Consider the following 24,602-nt stretch of genomic DNA (forward strand, 5'->3'; position numbering starts at 1 on the left):
CCCTTAAAATTTGCAACAGGTAAGAAATCCTGTCAACCACAAAAGGAAGTCGAAAAAGGGGAGATTAAGGGTTTGAGGGAAAGATTAAGGGATTAAAAAACGTCCTGACCATTTGTCAAACAAGCCCCAGGAATTTTTAATACCCACCAATTGTAACGCCTTTTCCCCAATGACTACCTCAAGAATTCGTCTAACATCTAACAAAACCTTTCCCCTGTAATTAAACCACATTGGTTCACACACTTTTAGAGATGGAGGACTGCCAGGTGTCAATTTCTAAATAGCACAAGATTTGTAAACACTAGCTGATTTATACATTAATTCTGCTGTTTTCTATTTCAAACTGTTTTTTTCCTTTTACAAGTCACCTCTGATTTTCATTAGCTGTAATTAGGAATCAAAAAATTCAGCTCAGGGGCCAGCTCCGTGGCATAGTGGTTAAGTTCGCAAAAGAGTTTCAGCGGCCTAGGTTTTGCGGGTTTGGATTCTGAGCACGGACCTAAATACTGCTCGTCAAGCAATGCTGTGGTAGCATCCTGCATACAAAGCAGAGTAAGACTGGCACAGATGTTAGCTCAAGGCCAATCTTCCTCACTAAAAAAAAAAAAAAAATTCAGCTCATACAAGAAGATATTATATATTTCATTCAGTTGTGAATGCCTTTATATACTGCTTTTATTTACCAAAAAAAAGGAAAAGTATTACTCTGCGACTCAATCACTTAAAATTATGGTGCATATGGTTGTCTTTCCAATACAGTTTCTACCACATGGCCATACCACGAGGTTGTCATTTCAAAGTGAACTGTCCTACTTTGGAGTCATCTGGATTTTCACCTTATTCTCAAAGTGCTAACCAAATCCCTCGTTACACCAAGTACTGCCCAGGTAAATAAGAAGGCAGGGCTTGAGACCATCCCCCTTCTTGCTTTCTAGGTTTTAATACAAATATTTAAACAAGAACTATGAGTTTCATACAATTTTTGCTAAATCAAGTAAGTAAGATAAGCAGACTGTTTGAAAAAGCAAGTAAAAGATACTTACTTGGATCAGATTTTGAAAATGTGTCTCTGTCGAGAAGATTTCTGTTGAATAGAACACAAAATGTTAGAGGAATATAAGGCCAAAAGATGTATATAAATATATATATAAATGTGTATATATATTATATATGTACTATATATTATATGCATACATATGACTAAACAAAAGTTTGCTAAAGATCTGCTTGTACTTAGTCAAACTGAGTATCACTGGAGTTCGAGAAGCCAGGGGGGCTCATCTGTTGAGCCCAGCACGGTAGTTAGCCGATAACAAGACTCTCCACATTCTAAAGTTAAAATCCCTCTGAGAGAATTAACTGTTTTAGGTTTCCTTTTATCCCTTGACTAATGAGTATATAGATAATCAGAATGTTTCCGGAATTGTGAGTTACTAATGCAAAATTCTTTGGGATTCAGAGCCCACAGTCACATTAGTCCATACAATGACCATCTATTGACATTTGTGTGACATCAACCCTGATGAGTTTTATGTTGCTATTGTAGTTTGGGAATTTAAGATGAAAGTACAGATCTTGTTATACCATTCTTTTCCATAGAAGAAAAGATTAAAAAGGTTTACGAAACCATTATCAGCACCTATTTATTCTTTTTTAGAGCTATTTCCACATCTACAACAGAATAAAAATGGAAAATCAGAAAGTGTGAAAGTCTGGATTCCTCTGATATTGGGGTATCCTGTTACCTTCAGTGACAGTATTACAATCTTATACTTTATGCTCATAACAACAACCCTGAGTAATCAAAAAAAAGTTAATTCTGTATGCTCTGATTAATAAGGCAATTATTGAAAAATTTTCATCTAAAACTAATTTTTTTCCTAACAAGTGACCATTTAAAGCTATATCCTTGTCTGAAAAATTCGGCTATCTAGAATGATGCCTTGAAGGTTCCAAAAGTTAAATCTATGCTTCATATTCATCCTCTATTAATTGGTAATAATTTATAATAGCTAAATTACACTTCCATGTTTAATACTTGTTATAAAACTCTCATGTTTAAGCTGTCTTAGTCCTCCGCCAGGACTGCTTACTCATGTGTATTTATTTGTACTGCCTTTGGTGTCTGAATGGCCTTCTTTTTCCTTATCAATCTGATATCCTTTCTTATTTCAGGTCCTCAAAAGTTACTGCTTCACTGTACAGTGAGAAATGGAATCACTGTACAGTGAGAAAACAAAAATATAGTCAACAAAACAATGCAACACAGACAAAAAACATGAGATTGTGTCTTGGAATATTCCTAGAAAGAAGAGAAAATTTCAAACATATTTAGATTTGGTATTAAGTCAGATTCAAAGACCACTAGTCAGAAATCAAATTAAAATAATCCTTCTGTCCCCTTAAGCAGACACTATGACTCCAGCAAAGGTTGAAAAACAGTAAATCAAAGCATTTCCACTTGAGAAATTACTTTGATAGATATTTACGAAGGTAGTTCTCCACTTCAGTAGAAATTTCAGCCCTCCCTGTGTCTCCCACTTTTGCTCATAAAGTGTCCTAAAAAAATGTAATTCAATTCTTTCTTTCAGAGGTCATAAAAATCAAAAAGAGATAGTGCAAACCCTTACAGTGTGGTTGGGATTCAAAAACTGTCATATACACATTTAAAAGAAAACAGTGAGATTTCAATGCCTTATTTATCTAAAAAAGACCTACAATCTTTAACCACAAATATAAAATAATGGATTTCTATCAACAATAAAGACAAATATTCTTAATCATAGACTTCACTGGTCACAATGTTTCTTCCAGCCATTATGATCCATAAGACATAACGGTAAGGTCAAAAACAAAGAAACAAAAATCTGAGATCCTTTACATGATGAAAAATAAAACTCTTCATAACTTAGTCCTGAAATTTGCAATTTAACTTTCCCATTGCTGTTTGACAATAAATTTCAGTTATATTTTGGTCATATGAATATAATAGAATAGGCTATCTCTGACTAGAATTAATTCCCAAAAGACTACTTTACTCAAACATATATGATTTTAAAAGTTTGGAAAAGGCAAATATTCTTAAATGCTGTATACACTGCAAAAGATGAGTGATTATCACAATGCATCATAAAGTTTAGATTTATGATAGGAATGCAAGATTTTTACCTTCCCAATATCCTATTAGAAACAAAGCACTTTCACATTAAGTAAAATGAGATAGGTATTATTGCAAAGGCCATTTTATAAAAAAAGAAACTAAGCTGAGGCTCAGAGAGATTGAGACAATGAATAAAAGCACACAGCCCAGGACAGAATAATCCAATGGAGTCAACTCTTCTGAATCTGATTTCTCTGTTCTTTACAAAATGCCACACTGTCTGGAGAAGTCCAGAAGGAACAACTTATTTTCCTAAGTGTTGGAAATGTGAAAGGCCTCCCATTTTACCTATTGGTTGAGCCACTAGAGTATAAAAGAAAATGGGTTCCTGTCCATAGACCAATATGAAGAGAGATATTGCGTACAAAATAGGACAGGAGGGCAAATCTAACTGCACTTATGCACAGAAAACTATCTTTCCTTTCTGTATGAGGCACTTTAAAAAATACACACACACTCACACATAAACACACACACACACACACACACACACACCTCATCAGCTTTTACACGGGAAAGCTACTCTTGCCTCCATGGGGTTGTCATTTGCTTCAGCCTATTACTCCTAACTGTTATGCCTATAACTTTATGCCTATAATTTTATAACATGATGCTGGACTTCAAAATCCTGAATGTGTCTTTCTATTCTGTAAATCTAGATGTAGCCAAAACAAGGAAGAGCAAATTCTTGAAAAGAAATTATGGCAAAAATACAGAGTAGGAGTTAGAAAATTTAACTGAAGAAATAACCTAATCTGTGAATTGCCTGAGTTGTTCTAGTAACTACTCATCCTCAAATTCCAATTAATATGCCTGGACTATGGACTTAAAAGAGTACGACTGAAACAGCATCACTAAAGCTGAGATCCATCCAATTAAACTGTAGCCTGCATGAAGAAATATTGGGTTAACGGAAGAGGTATTTTGCATGAAGCCTGAAATAGGAGAGCAGAGAAGCAAGAATTTAATAACACCTTTCTTGGACCATCCAGGAGAAGGGGTTCCATGAATCTCCCCCTTTACTAGTGAACCCTCACAGATATTGGTCCCTTACAATAGAGACTGATGCATCAAGCTACCCTCCCTTGATGACAGTGGTCACTTAGCTCCTCTGATAACCCTGCCTGCTCTGATTTTGTGGCCAACAAGTTACCTTCCAATTTGAAGATAGCTTCCCACAGAGTTATCAGCACTGAAGCACACAGAGTGGCCAACAAAAATATTACAGTTTTCTTGACCATTATAGTTTTTATTCTCAATTGACATCCCAAGACCCATACAGAACAGCCAGTTAACCTCTTAAAAGTACGGCTCAGGCTCATCCTTCTCTAACTAGAAAACAGCAATTCTCTTTAAACTTCAGTGCAATTCTGCAAGTATTTTTCAAGCAAATACTCTATTCCCAAGACCTAAGTTGCACACCGAAGATACAATAAATATTGAAGACATGTTCCCTTATTTCAAGAAGCCTGAAATTCACGAGGAAGACAAACTCACAGAAATAAGTAGTAATATTGGATGGTATATAAAATAACTGTTTATTATGGAGAGAAGAAACAATAACCTAAAAACAGAGTCAAATTGATTCAGCTACAACCAAAAAAAAAATCAGGTACAATGGTTAGCTCTTACCCCAAATATTTTTTAAAATATACTAGGAAAAAACAATTTATAGGTGTGTGTATATAATTAAAACAATCTAAAAGAATGTATATCTTGAAATAAGTACCTTATTTTTAAAACATTCAGGTATCCTTTTCTATTATACATAATGAGGCTTTATCAGTGGAAAATAAGAACTTCTAATAACATGATTAGGTAATGATTTAAGGTAAAAGTGATTTGTAAGTGAGTTGCAGGTCAGCTGCTCTTTCCTGCTTGGTAAATGAAACCCCCTGACGAACACTATTCTTCGCTAGCGCAGCAAACATTGAATTTTTTAATCCTTTAAAAGGGAAGTAAATATTACTATCCTACCACAGATGCAATTTGGAAAAGGAAATCTACTTGGTATGCACTGTGAATTTTAAAGGTAACGGTTTCAGAGTAAAGACAATTTTACTATTTGTGACCTTGCAAAGTGCTAATTTAGTAAAACATGCAATATACTTGTAGGGAATAAGTCTTCAGAACGAAGGTATGAAGGGAGTTCCAAAAAGCACTGCTAACTGTGGCTGGCAGAGCTTAGACAACACTGAAGGGGCTCTCCTGCTATATCGGAGTGGAATTGTTCTATTTAATTTTCCATAGGAACAAAAATATACCCTATAAATAGAGCCAAACAACGCCTTATCATTTTACAAACACTGTCCAGCATAATCCACATGTAAACAGAGAACCACACCTCTGCACTAAAAGATCTCCCCTGAAAATTGTTCCATGTCTATGAGCAAAATGATTCTGGGTTTAACTAAAATTTAGGAAATTATGAGGGGCCATTCTTTTACCTCTTATTCAGCATAGTCTCAGGACCACTGACCACCCTCAAGGTCTTTACCAAATATTGCTTAGGCAGCCACAGAACCTAGCACAGGCTTGCACAGAAGCAAGGGCTCAACAAGAATCTGGCGAATGAATGAACGGTTTCAGCACCTAATCAAAAGCGTCCGTTTTCTACACCTTAGGTATGGTATGATGTTTTATCATGCAAAGAAGAGTAGAAGAGGAAGGTGGTATTTAGGGCCTTTGCCCTAATAAGTAATCCATTAACTAAAGAAACTGGGCAATGACTGCTTTACTGGAATTGTAAATAAGCTCCATGTCAGTGGGATTTATAAAATATATAAGAAATACACATATGTATTTTTAAATATATATGTATTTAAATGCACAGACACACAAAATAAATATATATATCTAAAAACACACATACACAAAACAGTTTTCAGAGTTTTTTTTAAAAAGACAAGAAAATCAAAACTTTTTTTTTGAGTAACTGAAAGGAAATTGACCCCATCTTTGGAAGTGATTTGAATGCAATATTTAATTCTCTCTGACTCATATATTCATTCTTTATTTTATTCATCAAACAAACATTATCCTCGGAAACTTAGCATACAAATTGAAGAAAAGAATATTTTTCCTGAAACTACAATTTCTATGGCAAGGAAAAACAGATGGTACACAGGCAAAAAGTAAAAGCTGTAGAAATGAAAAGATGAAATATTTTGAAACTGAAGCTTACTGAAAAGTCAAAGTCAGCTAGAATCTAAGATACCACGTAATTCTGAAGGAGAGGGTCACTGGAAAGTACTTAAGATTATCTGGCTTTCAAGAAAATAAGAAAAGACTCTCAGATTTGAAGTTGTGCAAATAAACTAAAAAGTCAGCTCAACAGCTTCCTCTCATAACCTGACATGCAAGTAGAACTTTATCATACACGATACGTATTACTCCAAAAAAAGCGAGAATAAAATAAACTTTGCTATTTTTCAGTTTTTGCTGAAATTGGTTTTTTCAAGTATTTATTTAGTAGTACTGTTGAGCTGAAAAGGTCAGTGGTAAAAATACAGTTTCAACCTTTACATGGATTGAACTTAATTTAGATACGAAAAGAAACTTGAGGGGAAGACAAATAACAATGAAAACTTTTATGTTTCTCCTGAGGAATTCACCAATGATTGATATTCTTGGAAATTACCTAAAAGGAAAGCTTTTTCAGACATATCCGACATGCCAGATTTGGAAGAACCCATTGGTTTCATGTAAGATAGGGTTAACTCAGGGTGATGCAGGCTTTCAGAAAAAGGTACAGAACTCAACCCTTGATTTCAGCTGGAGAAGAGAAACATTTCTTTTTAAAGATTGGCACCTGAGCTAACAACTGTTGCCAATCCTTTGTTTTTGGTTTTTTTCCTGCTTTATCTTTCCAAATCCCTGCCCCAGTACATAGTTGTATATCCTAGTCGCAGGTCCCTCTAGTTGTGGTATGTGGGACGCCGCCTCAACATGGGCTGACAAGCGGTTCCAAGTCCGCGCCCAGGACTCGAACCGGCGAAACCCCAGGCCACGGAAGCAGAGCGCGTGAACTTAACCACTCAGCCCTGGAGCTGGCCCAAGAAACATAACATTTATGTTAACAAAATAGGCAGGATAAACAGAGACGGAGAACAGGACACAAGTCTTAAAAACTTAAAACCCATATACAAAACGAATCTCATTATCTTTTCTCCAGTGTTGTAGCTCCTCTACTTCCTATCTCAGTAAACAGCAACCATGGAAGGCCGAATAATGGTCCCCTAAACAGATCACGTCCTAATTCCTGGAATCTATAAATGTGACCTTATTAGGAAAAAGAGGTCTTTGCAGATATGATTAAATTAAGGATCCTGAAATGAGATTTTCCTGGTGTGAACCCTCACTGCAATCACATACATCCTTATAAGAACAAGGCAGAGGGAGCTTTGACATAAACAGAGGAAACAATATGTGAACAGAGCCCCAAGAGATCTGTAGACTCTGGCCATGAAGACTAAAGTGATGCAGCCACAAGCCAAAGTATGCCCACAGCCACCAGCTGCTGGAAAAGGCAAGGAATAGATGAATTCTCCACTAGAGTTTCCACGGGGAGAGCGGCACTACCAACACCTTGGTTTCAGCCCAGCAACACTGATTCCAGACCTTTTGGCCTCCAGCACTGTGAAAGAATAAATTTCCGGTGTTTCAAGCCAATAAGTTTGTAGCAATTTGTAACAACAGCCACAGGAAACTAACACAGCAACACTGTCCAAATCACCTTTCTTCCAAGCAAGACTCCGGCCGGACCCCAGAGCCATCTTCCCTCTCCCTCTCCCCTAATGCCTTCCCCACTTTGGCTTCTGCTTCCTAGTCTCAACTATCTCCCAGACCTTAGAGCTCTTAACTGGGCTTCCTGCCTCCTGTCTCTCAGTACATTCGTCAAGAGGTCTCCAAGAGAAAAGTTCTCCATAGCAAAACCTGGCCAAACAGCTCCCTTGCGTACAACCCATTGTCTACAGAAACTCCAGACTCCTTAACAGCCCTAAAAACCTGCCACATTCTGACCCCAGCTTTCTCTCCAGCTGTACCTCTATCCATATTCCACGTCACAGACAGCTCCAGACATTTCAGATTTTTTCAGTCTCATAAGCTAATATTGCCTCATATTTCCATACTCACATTTTATCCCTAGCATCCCCTTTTCCTTAAATTTCCTCACCAAACTCATTCTTGCTTGGAAATACAAATTCCTCTTTCAGCCTCCCATTCCTGTGCCCTGGGCAAGTAGAACCGATTATTCCCTCCAGCATGTGCCATCATTTAACTAAGGCGAACCTATGTCACAAATTCTGCACTTACTGTCTATTTACTGAGCTGAGTATCAGCTACTGTGCTGAGACTTTAAGTAAATCATTTCATTTAACCCTTGCCATAATCCTAACAAGCAGCAATTATTATCAGAAACCATTTTCCAGATGACACAATAAAATTCAGAGAGGATAAATAAAGTGGCCAAAGTCACAAGAATAGTAAGTGCTTAAGGTGCATTTCTGTAAATTTTTAATTGATTTTTGATGTTTGTATTGGTCATATTGACTATTTGTCTACATTATTGAAAACAAAATGAAATGAACTGTTATCATTCAGCATCACTTTGGAAGTTCTAGGCAATAAGATATAAAACAAAAATGAGACAGTATTGGAAAGAAAAATTAAATTATCATTACTTGCAGAAGATTTAATTTTGTACATAGAAAAAGACAAGAGAATGAACTAATAAAAGCCTTCAAAATTAAAAAAACAATTAAGTAAAGTGATTGAAGGCATGATGAGAACACACAGGTCAATAATTTTATCAACTGTTAATAACTGTCCTATCCAATTTGGACTTTCTGGTAGTCATCTGCTGCCTTGCATTGCTGAAGTGTGTGAGGGCTATGTAGCCCTCTTTCACTATAACCTTGCTGCCAAATGCTAGTTTACCAGGAAAGCAACTCTCAGACCAAATTCTGCCAAAGAAACAAACATTCATTAGTAAGCAGGACCCAAAATAGTCACACAATGTGCTCTATAAGCTTAAAGAAGTTCCAGTTCTCTGTGCTTTCAGGCATTCCGAACAGCACCTTAAGGCAGATATGACAATATTCTGTGGCGAGATTCATCTAGCCTTCTGGTCAAATCAGTCTAGAGAATCCTCTAAACACTCCGTGCCCCGCCTACCCCCAACTCAAGGAGTCCTTAGGCCAAGAGCCCGCCCTAAACGGCATAATCACAGAACTCACTAGGTATGTATGCCCTGTTCACTTGTGCAATATTTCCAGCCAATCTGCATACCTTGTTTTATAACAGCTTTACTCAGATATAATTCCCATACCATAAAATTCACCCTTTTCAAGTGTACACTTGAGTGCTTTATAGTTTATTGACAGAGTTGTGCAACTATCACCACTATCTAATTTTAGAACATTTTCATCACAGGTGCCCCCAAAAACCCCCTGTCTCCATTAGCTGTCACTCTCTATTCCACCTCTGCCAGGTCTTGTTAGCCACTAACCTACTTTCTGTCTTCATGTACTCACCTACTCTGGACATTTCAAATCATGGAGCCATACAATATACAGTCTTTTGTGACTAGTTTCTTTCACCTAGCATGACGTTTTTAAGGTTCTTCCATGTTGTAACAAGTATCAGTACTTCATTCCTTTTCATTGCCAGATAATATTCCCTTGCATGGACATACCACATTTTGTTCATTGGATATATATTTGGGCTGTTTCCACTGTTTGGCTGTTATCAATAATGCTACCATGAGCATTTGCATACAGGTTTTTATGTGGACACGTGATTTCATCCCCCTTGGGTGTACACCTAGGAATGGAATTTCTGAGCCACATGGTAACTCTATCTCTAACATTTGGAGGAACTGCCAAACTGTTTCTGAAAGCAGCTGCACCATTTTACATTCCCACCAGCAACGCAGGAGAGTCCCAATTTCCCCATATCCTCTCCAGTATTTATTATCGTCTGTCTTATTATAACCATCTAGTGGTGTGATGTGGTCAATCTACATATCTGATCACCATACATTTCACCAGTAAATTAAAAAGTCATTTCTGACATCCAGAGTAATTACAAAACCCTCTGGAGCTGATCAAGGATAAAGATAGTATAACAGTCCAGAGTAGCCACTTCTGGAGTGTGAACTCCCGATTAGACTTCAAATACCACTGCATCACATCCAAGGTGATGTCCTTGATTACCTTGTCCTGATTAGGATACTTCAGGTTTAACTTTACAGTCTAACAAACAGATCTATACAACACTGTCTCTGCTGAAATATTTTAAAGTAAATTGCAGAAAATATAACATCAACCAGAACCAATTAGAAACAAATGGAAGAAAATGTAAGATACTATTTTGAAAATCTTGGCATGAAGAATACTTTCTAAGCTTTACAGAAGGCCCAGAGAAAATATGAACTTATTTGATAATGAATGCATTGGAAACATCAATACAGAAATGATACAGTAATTAAAGTTAAAATATAATTGTTACGTAGATGATAGATAATAGATAAAATGTCAGAGTCAGGAACATAGCTGACTCTGGGAAACTAAAACAAGAAGAGAACCACAAAACCCTGGTAAGTCAACAGAGATGAGCACCACGAGGCAGTGAGCAGGGCTCCAGGGGGCAGCAGGTAGCAAGACCACATGCCAGGCCCTGTAGCAAAAGGGCATCACTGCAACTTTCCAGCGGCACGTCAACAGTGACAATTTAACAACAGCAGCAAGGGCTCTGTGGAAGCAGAGAAAGGAAGAGGGATTTACCAGCATGGCAGCTGAGATGTTTCGCTTAGAGAGGTGCATTTGAGTTCCTGCTCTCCAGGCAGGTGGCACCAGGCTTGCAGAGAGGAAGCCAGGTTCAGGTATTAATATCTGAAGTGGGCAATCCAAGGAAAAATTGTGTCCACCTTATCTAAGTCATCATAACATGGATATTAATGGATACACGCCTTGCATACATATCTAAATAAATGCACAGAGAGATATCTAGTTGGTGTGATCTAACACTGGGTGGAATTGGGGTGACTTGTACATTCTCCTTTGTCCTTTCCAATGCTGTTTGGCTTGTTTTTTGTGTGTTTTTACAACAAGCGTGTAGCATTTTTTTTAAATTATAGATTTTTTTAGAGAGCCTCCACTGTCTTCATGATGTGATCCACCGTTGTCCAACTATTTCTGTTGAATGTCATTTTAAAAATAAGATTTCCTTGCTAAGTGACAGGAACTTGCTAAATACTTTGATTTTATATCATACAATCCTCATAGCAACTACAGTATGTGAGAAGGAATTTCCATCCCCATTTATAAACCAGAGCACAGAGAGATTAATTAATTTACCTGAACTCTCATAGTTGGTACTATATGGAGCTGCAGTTTAAATCCAGATCTTTCAATCTCTAAATTTGTGCTCTGCTCCTTAATACATTACACATTTCCCTGAGCATGTTACAACATTCGAGATTGCGTGTCATCATTTTCCTCAATCCCTTCTCCTGTCTACTCTAAAAGCAATAACCAGTTTCAGCTCACTTGCTAACAACAGGGTGGACAATGAGCTTCCACATATTTTAAACAAGCAGCTAGATTAGCAGCCTTTCAGGGTTTATTACTTCTCCCAGAGTCGACGCAGGAAGCATCTGTAGGTGACAATCACTTGGCCAAAAACCAAGAGCTGATGAGTGTGACAGGTCCACCAATCACCACAAAGCAGAAAGCTGAAGGCTAACACAACTCTGCCCAACATCAGCTCAGATGTTGCTGCCTTCCAAGCACCACTCCCAAAATATATTACTGGTCACACGACTAGGCTTTCTAATTGTTTCTGTCTCTTAGCTACTGAGCAACATATTGCTTCTATGTGGGGAAGAGGTAATGCATCTTTGGGCCCAAGATTTCAAAAGAAAATCTTCATCTATATGCAGGGTTGTCTTGAGTCAGCTCTCTTTAAGATTTATCAATCAATACATAGGCTATGCCAATGAGAAAAATAACATGCCTATAAAGGTGAGGCCAAGTTGATAGCTATTTTGCTTTGTCCTCCAGATTTTAAATAATATCTTCTGTAATTTCTTTGGGTCACTGATGATTGAACAATTCAAATGTCCCTAAAAGCAATCTGAGCCTTGCAGAATCAACAACACAATTTAAACAGATGAAGGATTAATCTGGGAAGGAAATTTGTTTGTAAGCACAAATGACCAGCTGAGATAGGGAGACTGAGAATAATTTTCTAATATGCATCTGTTATCCTTGTCACAGATGATTAGACCAGGAATTTGCCCCCTCTCAAAAACACTCAAGGTCCAAAATAACACCAGCTCAGTCGCAACTGTGAACCCATGCTACATATAGTTATACGAATCCTAAAAAATAACGAAGTGAAACAGGCATATGCAATCGTTCAGCCACATCTCCTTCATCCGGTCTTTATACAACTGATATTTTTTTATTTTTTTCATGCCAACCATGACTGGAAGGCATAAACACAGGAACAGACGTGACGCTCTTCCCTGCATTTCTGCCTTCCAGTCATGGTTCCCATTCACCTGGGATGCTCTACTTTCCTTTCTTCAACTATACATTGAATGAATAATTATTAGGCACTTTCTGTATGCAAAACATTGGACTAGATACTAAGCAGATACAAAGGTGAATAAGACACAGTTCCTGTCCTATGGGAACTTATAATTTAATAATTGTCTGATACACTTTCAAATGTTTATTCAACAAGCGCGAAGTTACTAAGTGACAGAAAAAGGATTTGATGTTGGGACTGTGATATGAACACATGGGCTCCTGGCTCTAGAATATTTATTTTCCAATAAGGGGACAGATATTTGTAAACAAATATGTGCAGCAAAATGTGGAACGCATATAATAAATTCATTACAGATACAGAAAAGAAGGGATAGTCAATTCTAGCTGAAGGATCAGGGAAAGTCTTCATAGTGAGGGTTATGCTCTAACTATCATTACAGTCTATCAAGTGAGATGACTGAGGCAGAACTACTCCCACGAGGACGAAGCCATGAGCATCATGGTTCTCTCAGGAAATGCAAGTGGTCTGAAATGGCTTAGAGTTTAGAGAGGACAGTGGGGAGGGAGAGCGTCATGGGACGGAGAGAGAAAGAGATGAGGCTGAAAAGCTAGGACAGGATTTGGAAGATCTCCAGGGACTTATTTCATAGGAAATTAACGGGTCTTAAACAAGAGAGTAAGAGTATGATGGTATTTGCCATTTCTGAACAGCATTCTGGCAGCGCATTGTGCAGGAACTGCGGCAGCGAGGAGGAGGTTGGCCAAAGCAAGATGGGAGGTTCAAGAGTAAAGGAACTAATGCCATGGTCTCTGCAAGAGTCAGACAGCTCTGGATCTGGTCAGAAGCAGAGTGGTTCGCCATGTTAAAGACACGATGTAGAAGAGGCAGAAGCTCAGGGCTTGAGGTTCAACTGGCAGAAATTCCACTCGATAATGACAGCATAGAGAAAATGCTGGGGAGGACTTATTCGTTGTAGGGACGCAAACTGGGATTTCAGGAGTACTAATATGTAGTTTGAAAACCCCTGAAGTAATTCTGATGATGACAACCCTTGTTTAGAATAGTTGGTTTAGACCATGCCCCCAAGATGAAAGCAATTCAACCACTCAATAGTTTCATTTTTTAAATCACAGCATTTTATACGTCCACTGGAAATATTCGTCAATCATCATCATCACCACCACCACAGATTAAACTAATTCATCTATTTATTGCCCTCACTGAAACAAAGTGGCTTTACAATTTTGGTTTTTTCTAACATAGTTAGAACCACTCTTGAGGTCAGGGTCTCTGGAAAGATTGGATGTAATCAGGCAGAACATAATAGTTCAGGTTAAATGTAGTCAAATGAGCACTTAGATACTTCAGCTGTGTTACGAGCACCTAGGAAATTATTTAGGCAACAAGGCAAATGTAAGAAATGATATGATTTATGGATAGTGACTGGATTTAAATAAACACAATCATTTTTCACTTGTGCACATAAAAATAAATTCTATTTTTTTCCTTTTCCTACAGAAAGTATTGTTTCCTTTTCCATTTTCCCATTCTCGACACTTTTTGTTTAGTGGAATATAGGCTTTTCTAAAATTTTGTTTTACCATGTTGTGGCACAAAATTAAAACTGGTGGAGCAAATACACAGGGAAAGCATGTTAGCAGATGAAAAACCTATTGCTTCTTGAAGCGGCCAGGCCACCAATAGCTCTTCTTACCCCAGATTATACCCAAGTGAAACTACCATGTCTTGCTGGACTTTATCAGTTCAGTTCATAAAAGTAATTTATAGAAACATCTTTCCCCAACACAAAATCTTCCTTAGGTCAAAGACATGTTCACTTATTTTCCTATTTAGAATGTTATGTAGGAGGGCCAGCCTGGTGGCGTAGCCATTAAGTTCGCGCACTCCACTTCAGCGGCCCGGAGTTCACCAGTTCAGATCCTGGGCATGGATCTACACACTGTTCATGAACCCACGTTCTTGCAGCATCCCATATAAAAGAACTAGAAGGACTTACAACTAGGATATACAACTATGCACTGGGGCTTTGGGGAGAAAAAAAGAAAAAACGGAAGACTGGCAACAGATGTTAGCTCAGGGCAAAAAAAAAAAGAAAAGAAAAGAGGAGCTGGCCTGGTGGTTAAGTTTGTGCACTCTGCTTTGGCAGCCCAGGGTTCACAGGTTCAGATCCCGGGCACAGACCTACACATCATTCGTCAAGGCATGCTCTACCAGCATCCCATATTCAAAGTAGACGAAGATTGGCAACAGATGTTCGCTCAGGGCCAATCTTCCTCACAAAACAAACAAACAAACAAAAAGAATGTTATCTAGGATATCATACATACAAATTCTATTACTTCTCTCTCCTTGTTTTTTACATAGTATTCATCCCAGATTAAATAAGTAAACCGTCTGTCAGTATTTAGGAAGTACTAAGTGCCTATTTCTAAAACCAGCTTTGCTCTACTTAGAGACAAAGTAAGTTAACTTGAAATTATTTGTTTCTCATTTCTTCACAAATAAAACTTTATTGAATGTTTATATAAACTAAGATTGAATAATTACATTTTTATTACATTGTATGGTAAAGTGAGTAATTTTAATGCTCTTACTGTGCATATCAACCAATATTTTTAAGGTTGTAGACATACACAAACTCATGGGTGTCCAGATTCCTCCTTCCAATCTGTCCATCAGGCAGCAAACATTTATTGAAAACCTTTTATGTGCAAAGCACACAGCTAGGTTTTGTGAAAATCAATGATAAAACAAATGCACACTCATAAAGTTGGTAGGAGAGCAAGACAAGCAAAAACCTAAATAATTATAAGCACAATAAAATAAAAGTACAAGAAATGCGGTGTGGGAACTCAAAGGACGAGACAATTAATTACAGTTGCAAGAGTCTAGGAAAACCTCACGGGTTGCTGTAAGTGAGGTATATCTTGACAACCAAGGCTAGGCTCAGAAATGTGAGGGGGGTGGGCAGAAGGCTTTTCAGCCTGTCCAAAAGCATCAATAATGGTGAGAAGTGAGAGTATACACCAGAGATTTGGAGATGAGCAAGTGCTCCACTTTGGCTATGGTCCACGTCTGAGCAGAGACTGGAGGGCGCTGTCTGGGCAGGATGAGGAAAGACGCTGAACCCCATGTTAAGGTGCTTGGATTCTATTCTGTAAACAAGGAGGAAACGCTGAAACTTTCTGCAAAAAGAAAATCACACAATTCAGCCTTTGTTTAGGAAGCTAACTATACAATATGTGAAAAATAGACCAAGGAAGTGAATTCTGGAGTCATAGGGAATATTTTAATAGTCTAGGGGATAGTAACTTCCTGAACAAGAATGGCAGCAGCACGAATGGAAAGGAAGTGACAAACACTTTGAAGAGCTGTGTAGACAAGTTTCAGTGACTGCTCAGTCACGGTAAGTCAGTCAAAGGTTCTAACAATTAAAAAGTAACAGCATTCACGCCACATCGTATTGGTTTACTTTATTTCAAAAGTCAACTCTAGCCGTCTTTCCCACAAAGCCCAGGTGCTCCGTGAGAATCCCTCCAGCTACTACTTCAGGCAGCCAGCACTTAAGATCTAACCCACTTGCATCTCCACTATAAGCTCTATATTTGCCACAGAGTGGTAGGAAAAAAGGTAACATAATACAAAAGTAAACTGCAAGAGAGGCACAGATACCTATTAACGTCAAACACTGTTCCTTTTCAGGATGAAGAAAACTAGCTATAGATCCCTATTAAGAGGAAAAACTAGAACAGCAACAGCAGAACTTGACATCCCTTTGGGAAGAGACTATTAAGCGAAATGAGGACTTTGAAGTAGGAAGTGGTTGGCATTAGAAATAATCTACCTTAATATCACTTTTAAAACTCAGACACTAGAATTAGGGCCTAAGCTTTCAAATGGCCATTGACGATTGATCACAAGATTTCCTTAAATCAGAGCATCTTTATATTTTATTTCAAGGTCCTGCTTCTAGAAGCATAGCATTATCAAGCCCCTAGTCACATCCAGGTCATGCAGACCAGGGATTCAACCTTTCATAGGAACTAGTGCCCAGAGAAGTGGTGGGACTGTCAAAGGTCACAGAGCCAGTGTCAGAAACAGAATAAAAGCTCAGGGGTTTCCACTATACTTTGAGGACACATTCCATAAGGCAGCAGGAAGTCACATAAATGACATTCAAATGGCAAAACGATTTAAGTGAAACAAAGACACTGAAACCATTTAATTTAAATTATGGGACAAATCTTGACTTGAAAATCAATCATCTTTCCCTTAGTATATTTCATACTTCTCTCCAAAGATATTTTAAATTCACTAATTTTAATTACCAATTAAGAGAAACAGTCACTAATAACTAAATATTGATTATGTCTCCTTTTCCCAATGCCTACAAAGAGGCTTTGGATAAAACCACTGGCATAAAAATCAATTGAGATCAACTTTCTAATGTTTCTGCTTCCACAATTAATTTAAAAGTTCAGATATCAAGATAAGTCAGATAATAAGCTGTGTCCAAAATAGTAGGTAATTTAGATGGGCTTAGCAAATAAAGTTATTGTTCTGGTATAGTTCTCAGGTATCACTTAGAGTCTCCCTCATTTGCTCTCTCTCTCTACTAGCTCTTTCTCTCCTATATTCTTGGCTGTATAGCTGGGAAACATGAGACCAGAGTTATACACATTGAGATGGCACAATAATAAGGACCTGTGGCCAGTAAGAAACAAATTTATCAAAATGATTCTAAAACCACTATTATGCTAAATAAGGCTGAGAAATGTGTTGGTTTCAACCAGTTATGGCAATTATAATCATATCTGGTTCATTACACCCTCTGACATTTGAGATCGTTCTTAATAAAATTAATGTGTCACTTGTTACTTATTATACATAGAGAGAGTGAGGGAGGGAGAGCAGCTAATTAGCAAAGTAGAAAATACTGACTTTTACAAATTCATGTCACAATTCAGCCAGTCAGAATACTGTAGTGGCATTTTCAACATCTAAGTAATTATTTTATTTACATGGAATTCTGCAGAACATATGTGTGGTGAAAGGAACCCTGGAATGTATTAATGAAAAGCTGGCAAGTTAAATGATGACTTCCTCATTATTAAGAAAGCAGTGGATTGAAATAGGGCTTGAGGTCAATTCTCAACTCCAATGGCAAATACAAATGTCATATAGTCGATTCAATTAATTTTCCTCTACTTTTAATTTGCCGAGTCCATCACCTTTCTCCAGCATTTAGCTTTCATCTCACTCTGCCTGCTGATTTCTAGTTAAATAGTCCTTTCATTACTTAATTTCCCACAGCTTCATTAGGTAACTCAGCAGTGGAAAAAAGATAAGAATCAATACTTGGAAATTAAATATCAAATTGTTAAAGTTTATGCCATTCATCTGAATTGTTCTACCCACAGCTTTCATCAATTGGAGACAGAAAAAACACAAAAGAATTCTATATCCCGCTTTGTGACAGTATTGATATCATCCATTATAATTGTGTCTCCCAGCTTTGTAGCTTCTTTTCAGTCGCTAACACATCAGTACTGATAGGAAAGAGCCTGTCCTTAAAACCTAAGATAAAGAACTTCTGGAAGAGTGACAGCATATGGCTAGTGGTCAGAAAAATACACCTAAGAATTAGACAAAAATGGGCTCAACCTTACCACCTCCTAGATGCGTGACTTAGGCCAAACTACTTCAATTCTCTCTGAACCTCAATCTCACCTGTCAAATGGGACATAACATCACCTGTTTTACAAAATTGTTGTAAGGACTGAGTGAATTAGCATGTGCTAAGTGCTTTACACATTGCCTCACATAGATTTAGATTTTGACATTCATTTAAATAAAATATATAACCAATGTGCAAAGCTGTCATGTTTCTTGCCTCATTAGTACAGCTTATATTCAAATAGCTTTACTGTCTAATAAATAGAAATATTTCCCAGGGACTATCAATGATATTTTATTTCTTCAGAGTTTCAGGAAGTTATCTGATAATTCCCTCTGAATGTTTGGAGTATTATTCTTTGTAGAATAAACTTGACAAAATGTCTCACAATTTGAAAAGGAATGCCTGGTAGCTAATGTCCCTGGCTGAGAGGCATTAATACTGATGGTAGTCATAAGTTTGAAAATATTACAGTATTGGGTGTCAGGCAGTGAACATTGGCCACTGGGGCAAAACACCTTTTAAATACATCTCATTTTATTATTGGCAATAAATGCTTGTCCTCCTTCAGCCTGTGCGGTGTTCTACGTGGATTTCTGTTTTATCATGTGTCTGACATGAAAGAGCTGTCTAAACGTTGATTTTATTGGTCAGATGCAAGATGGTGCTAGAATGTGTTTCATTCTAACGTTTTGTTGTTAAAGATTACCTCCTTACCTGTCAAACCCCATTAGTCCAGTCTGATTGTGTGTGTTGGCGTGGGGAAGCCGTGGGGTGAAATCTGTAGAAACTGAGTATGCATTTCCAAATCCACACTCTTCTGACCTCTGTTTTATTCTGCTTCCCTCTACATTTAGGTCTGCAGCCTGGGCTATAATGGATGGTCTTTAATGTGCAGTTTTATAACTGTCACCTTGCATTGCGTATTTCTATGACTCGCCAAATGGATTGTAAATTTGTCCAAAGTACAGGTGTCCTCTCTTCTATGTTGCTTGCATGTCACACAGTAATATACTGATAAGAAACTGAGATAAGACTAACAACTATCATGTGCTTTTCTCATGACAGACAGGACGTTAGGCACTTTACAGACAATTTCATTTACTACCCAATAATTCCATAAATTTGGTTTTTATAACATTTCCATGCTGCTGATTAGGAAATGAGATTCCAAAAGTTGAACCAAGTTATCCAAAAAGGGATAAAAATGGGATTTAAAGACATCTGTCTGACTCCTAATTCCATTTTCTTGCAGTTAGACTCCACTGCCCCAAATTCTCATTAATCTTTAAATGCAACTTTCTCATGGGAAAAAAAGTATTTAGAAAGGTGCAGCCAGTAGTGTAGACTTGACTCTGCTTGTTTAAAGAGCAATGGGGGGGCAAAATAACCAAAACGAGCTATTAAAATCTCCTTGAGAAGATAGCTTACTAATAGCTTCAGCTCGAGAAGACTAGCCTCAGGAAAAAAAATCATAGACGTTACCAAGCGTTTGTAAATAATAATCTGATCTGTGGCATTATTTTGAATAGTAACTTTTGAAATAAATTTCGGAAAATAATAGAAAAGTTAAACAAATATAGCATACCCAGAGGCCAGCGTACTGTACAGACACAAAAGGTTATATTTCCAAAAACTAATGACAGCAATATCTTCATGATATAATAGTAACAGAAAAGCACGGAAGATAAATTGTATAGAATATAGTATGATCCCATCATACAATGTGAGAACATAAAGACACACACACACAGAGGGAGAGAGAGGAAATGACTATAAATATGATCTTATAAATGAGAGAGAAATGAACTAAATGCTCATAGTTTGAGGAAATAGTGGGTGATTTTTATTTTGTGTTTATATTCATTTGTAATTACTGAGTACTTAATGTGACAAGCAGTGTTTTAACTTATGTCGATGTATTAATTTATTTAACTCTTGAAACAAATAAAAGAGGAGGGGGCTATTATTATTCCCAGTTTACAGATAAAGAAATTGAGGAACAGAGAGAATAGGTAACTTTCCAAGGTTTCACAGCTAGTAAATGGTAGACTGGCCTAGTTCCACACCCATGCTCTTCCAGCCTAGGCAAAACTGGCTCTAACAAGCAAGTGTTATATTCTAAAACAGGCTAGCAACTGAATAAAACCCCTTTGAGAGGAACTGTTTTTCTTCTCTGCCTTGAGTAAACTCAGTAAGGAACGCGAGCTTCTGCTTGTTATGCCACAAACAAGGTACCTGAAAGAACACAGCTGTTAACACCCTTTCCCGTGGGGCCCTGCTTTGTGAATTGCTTCTAGACTCACATTCTCCACATCCCAAGGCCCGAAATGCTAAAAAACACAGGGCAGACCAAAATATTGGTGGAACAACAACCTGAGTAAAACTTTTCTCTGCTAAAATATACCTGGGCGACTCCCACATTAAGAGTTCAAAATCGCCGTCCAGATACGCCCCTAGAACAAATTTCTCTGAAACTCTGGGGCTAGGACAAACCCAAATATGGCCCCAAAAAGCATAACACGGTGACTGCAGTTCTGAACCTCAGGACTTCAGGAACTGCCCAGCCAGAAGATTAGGGTTATGGCCATTCCACGACTGCTCTCAGTTTACCTATCATACGCCTTGTTAACAGGATAACAGGCTTTCTAATTTCCTTCACTTGTAATAATTTCGTAATTTATCAGTTAGCAACATCATTTGAAAACCTATTTACAGACTAACTTTGAACTTTTTGTCTGACTACAGAAGGGTAAACTGTGTCTAAGAGATAAACCAAAGTGGACCCAGGTGGAGCCCCCAACTGCTGTGTTTGAACACTCTGATTCTCTTTCACCACAGATAATCGGAACAGCACAGGTATCTGCTTCAAAGTGGGCCAATTCCCGCTGGACCAATCAGATTCTCCCTCTTAGGATCTGAATTTGCTTTCCCAGATGGTCCGTTAATCACTAAGTATAGCTGGAAATATAACGTGTAAACTTGCAAAGTATATGCTACCAGTGGATGGAGAAACAGAGAAAAAAAGTCTTCAAAGCAAGAGAAGAACAAAGAAGATGTGGAGAGGACCACATGAAAGGGAGAAGAAAGTAAAAAACTTTCAAAATTTCAATCATCTTCCGGTTTTGTTCAAAATACACTTGCAGGCTGTCAAAATCTTTCATATTATAAGATCACACAACCCCACTCATTCCAGCAGAGAAGCAAGACCAGAGACAGTGCTGAACTTGACACTATCATTTCTAATAGTGACATCTAACAGCAATCATTTTCGTCTGCATAATGCTTTCTCTGTCACAAAAGGCCTATAAACAATGATGTGCAAGAATATGATTAACAATGAGTTCTCCCAAAAAAGTGGAATGCATATGTCTGTGGACATAATTTATTATAAATTTTACTGATATAAAGTATGCGTAGCTGAGCACACAATTTACATATAATTTTTATTGTAAATTTCATAGGGTCAATTGATTCCCACAGAATGTCTTAAGTGCAGACAACAAGAAAACAATAAGTCAAACCCTGATTTGCAGTGTTTGCCAGTTTCCGTGGTGTAACTATTCCCAGCATGGCCAGTTTCAAGCTACCAATGGGATGTCACTGACCATGGATTGAAATGAGATGAGTAGTGGCACACAACTGCATAATGTTTTCACCACACAGATTAAAAAGATAGAACATAGATGATAGTAAAGGGTATAGATAATGGTAAAATGTAGTAGAATAATTAGGAAGTAAGAACTTTGAGTGTCTTAACTTTATTTTTAATAGAATTTATTTAATTTTAGGTTTACATGACAATTTTTAGTAATCCCTTTAATAACTGGCACACAAATTCCTATCTCAATGCCATCTAAGCCAGCTGCCACACATCACTGAAAAGTGTCCTCCAAACTCCTTACTAAGGCAGATAGTGCTAATCCAAACCAAGTGACTACAGTCACAGAGTCATTTGCTCATCAAACTAGATTAAAATTTTTAGAGTGTAGGGTAATGCTAAAAAAAAGCCTGCTACAAAATTTCCAACAGACAGTTCATCATCCTTGTATAATATGGGGTCTGAGAAGCCAGCAGTGCCAGCAGAGCCTGACAACATCTTGTTGGCATGCTGGGGTGGGTGGTGCAAGACGAGAAAGGATCACCAATGGTGCTACCCAAAGCAAACAGGAACTTTTGACTCTACCACTCACATGACACTAGGTTCAGAACTGATTTATTCATAGATTTGTTCATTTCACCATCATATATATATATTTTTAAATTTAGTGGTATAACTAGCACATGGTAAACTTGTTCAAAGTCCAGATTCCTGGGACTTACTCCCACAAATTTTGATGCAGTGGATCTTGTGGGGCACCTAGGAGTTTATGTTTTAACAGGCAACCTCCCCTCCCCTTGCCAGATGATTCATTCAGAGAATTATGGCATCCAGCGTTTATTTACCTCACATTCTGTGCGAAGCTCAGAATACACGGACACGAAACAGACAAAACATGTCCTGAAGGAGAACACAGACACCAAGAATTATAATATAACTATGATACTGGTACATACCAGGGGCTTTGGGAATACAGCAAAATCCACCTTGGGAGAGGAGTCATGAGAGAAAATGATGCTTGACCTGAGTCTTGAAGAAGGAGCACAGGCTAATCAGGAAGAGAAGGGGAAGGGAGGAAGGGATGCTCAGGCCAGGGAGAGCACATGCACACAGCCACACAGGCAGAGAGCTTGGTCCAGCAGGATAACAGCACATGCCCTGGGACAGTATCCACATTTATCTGTCACGATCTTTGGCATGTAGAAGGCACATATCTGTTAGACTACATTCAGTCACGAATTCGTGTGAGGAGTGGTGAGAGATTAGGCAAAAGAGTTATGGCCGTTCAGGAAGAACTTTTTAAGATGTTTAGCACAAAGAAGGCACTCAATAAATGTCCACTTCATATTCTTCCTTAGATACTAGTGTTTAAAATTAATTTTATTGCCATTATAGGATTATTGCTATGAAAGGATTGACCTATGGTAGCTAACCTACAAAGCCTAGAAATACAGAATCCTCTCACTGCTTTTAAATGGATAAGCTAATTTCCCAATCAGAGAAAAAGACATAAATCATCAAAATAGTGTGTTAGAAATAGCGCAACAAACCAAGTTCCCAAGGAAAACAGGTGATTACTGTACATTATTTTTCCCATTGGTTTTACCTCATTCCATATTAATCTGTTTTCAGAATAAAATGGGAATGTTAGAAATGTTACTTTATGTTTCTAAGGTGGTATCATTTCAGCTATAGACATTTTAATTGGGTAAGCCAAGTAACTTAAAAATCAATGAATTAACATAATAAAGAAAAATGAATGCAAGAAATGCTAAACAATGGGTTGAAGGGAAGTCAAAAAGTAGGAGCTTGTCTCTACATCAATAAAGCTAGCAAAGTGCATTTGTCACCCTAACAATCAAGTTTGTATTCACAACAAAACTTCCACGTCTACTGTCTCTTCTCTAAAGCAAACCACGCCCATCCATCCTGTCTCGTCTCTCCTCGAGCCCCATCTCCTCTCTGTAGTTTATTCCAAGCACTTTGTTCCACCATGATCCCTTCCCTCCGTATGAATGAACCTCATCTTTAGATTTAGTCCTACATTATCACGTGTCATGTAATATTTATCTCCCAACCAGATTTTACATTTTCTCACAGAGAATGGCATAACGCTAGACAAATAAAAGACACTCAAACACTTGATGAATGAATAGACTAAATGATTTCCATGAATTATATTTAGCTTCAAGCTTCGATTGCTGATTTGCTAACCTCACCCAAAATAACGATGAAAATGGCATAAAGTTATTAAAAAGTCTGAGACTGGGGGCAGCGAAAGGAGCTTATCAAAAGGGATTCTATTCCTGAGTTGCTTTTTAAGTGTTAGCAAATCATCAGAGGTCTCTGATATGAAAAGGCAAGGGAATTCCTTGCTCTGCTTGCTCATAGTAGGTCTCAGGAGCCTACAATGGTGCCCTATTGCTATGCGAAATCCCCATGAACATGCTAGGAAATGTGCTCTTTACGCACATGAAAGAAGAAAGAGAAAGAGGGAACAGGGTATCCCAAGACTGCCTCTATCCTTGTCTTCTTTAACTGCTTTACTGAAGCTCAAAAGAGCCAGACTATTTACAGAATTC

At 37.8% G+C, this 24,602-nt stretch overlaps 1 protein-coding gene across 1 annotated transcript in view; it reads right to left on the bottom strand.

Moving 5' to 3' along the window:
- CPNE8 (copine 8) overlaps window positions 1-24,602 on the bottom strand; it is a 209,089-nt gene that overhangs the window by 181,308 nt on the left and 3,179 nt on the right. Inside the window, exon 2 of the mRNA XM_001503265.6 lies at window positions 1,044-1,084. Within this exon, the coding sequence (XP_001503315.3) occupies window positions 1,044-1,084 (41 nt within the window). The remainder of the gene's footprint in view (window positions 1-1,043; window positions 1,085-24,602) is intronic.

This window comes from Equus caballus, chromosome 6 (assembly GCF_041296265.1).
Source record: "Equus caballus isolate H_3958 breed thoroughbred chromosome 6, TB-T2T, whole genome shotgun sequence".
Classification (NCBI taxonomy): Eukaryota; Metazoa; Chordata; class Mammalia; order Perissodactyla; family Equidae; genus Equus; species Equus caballus.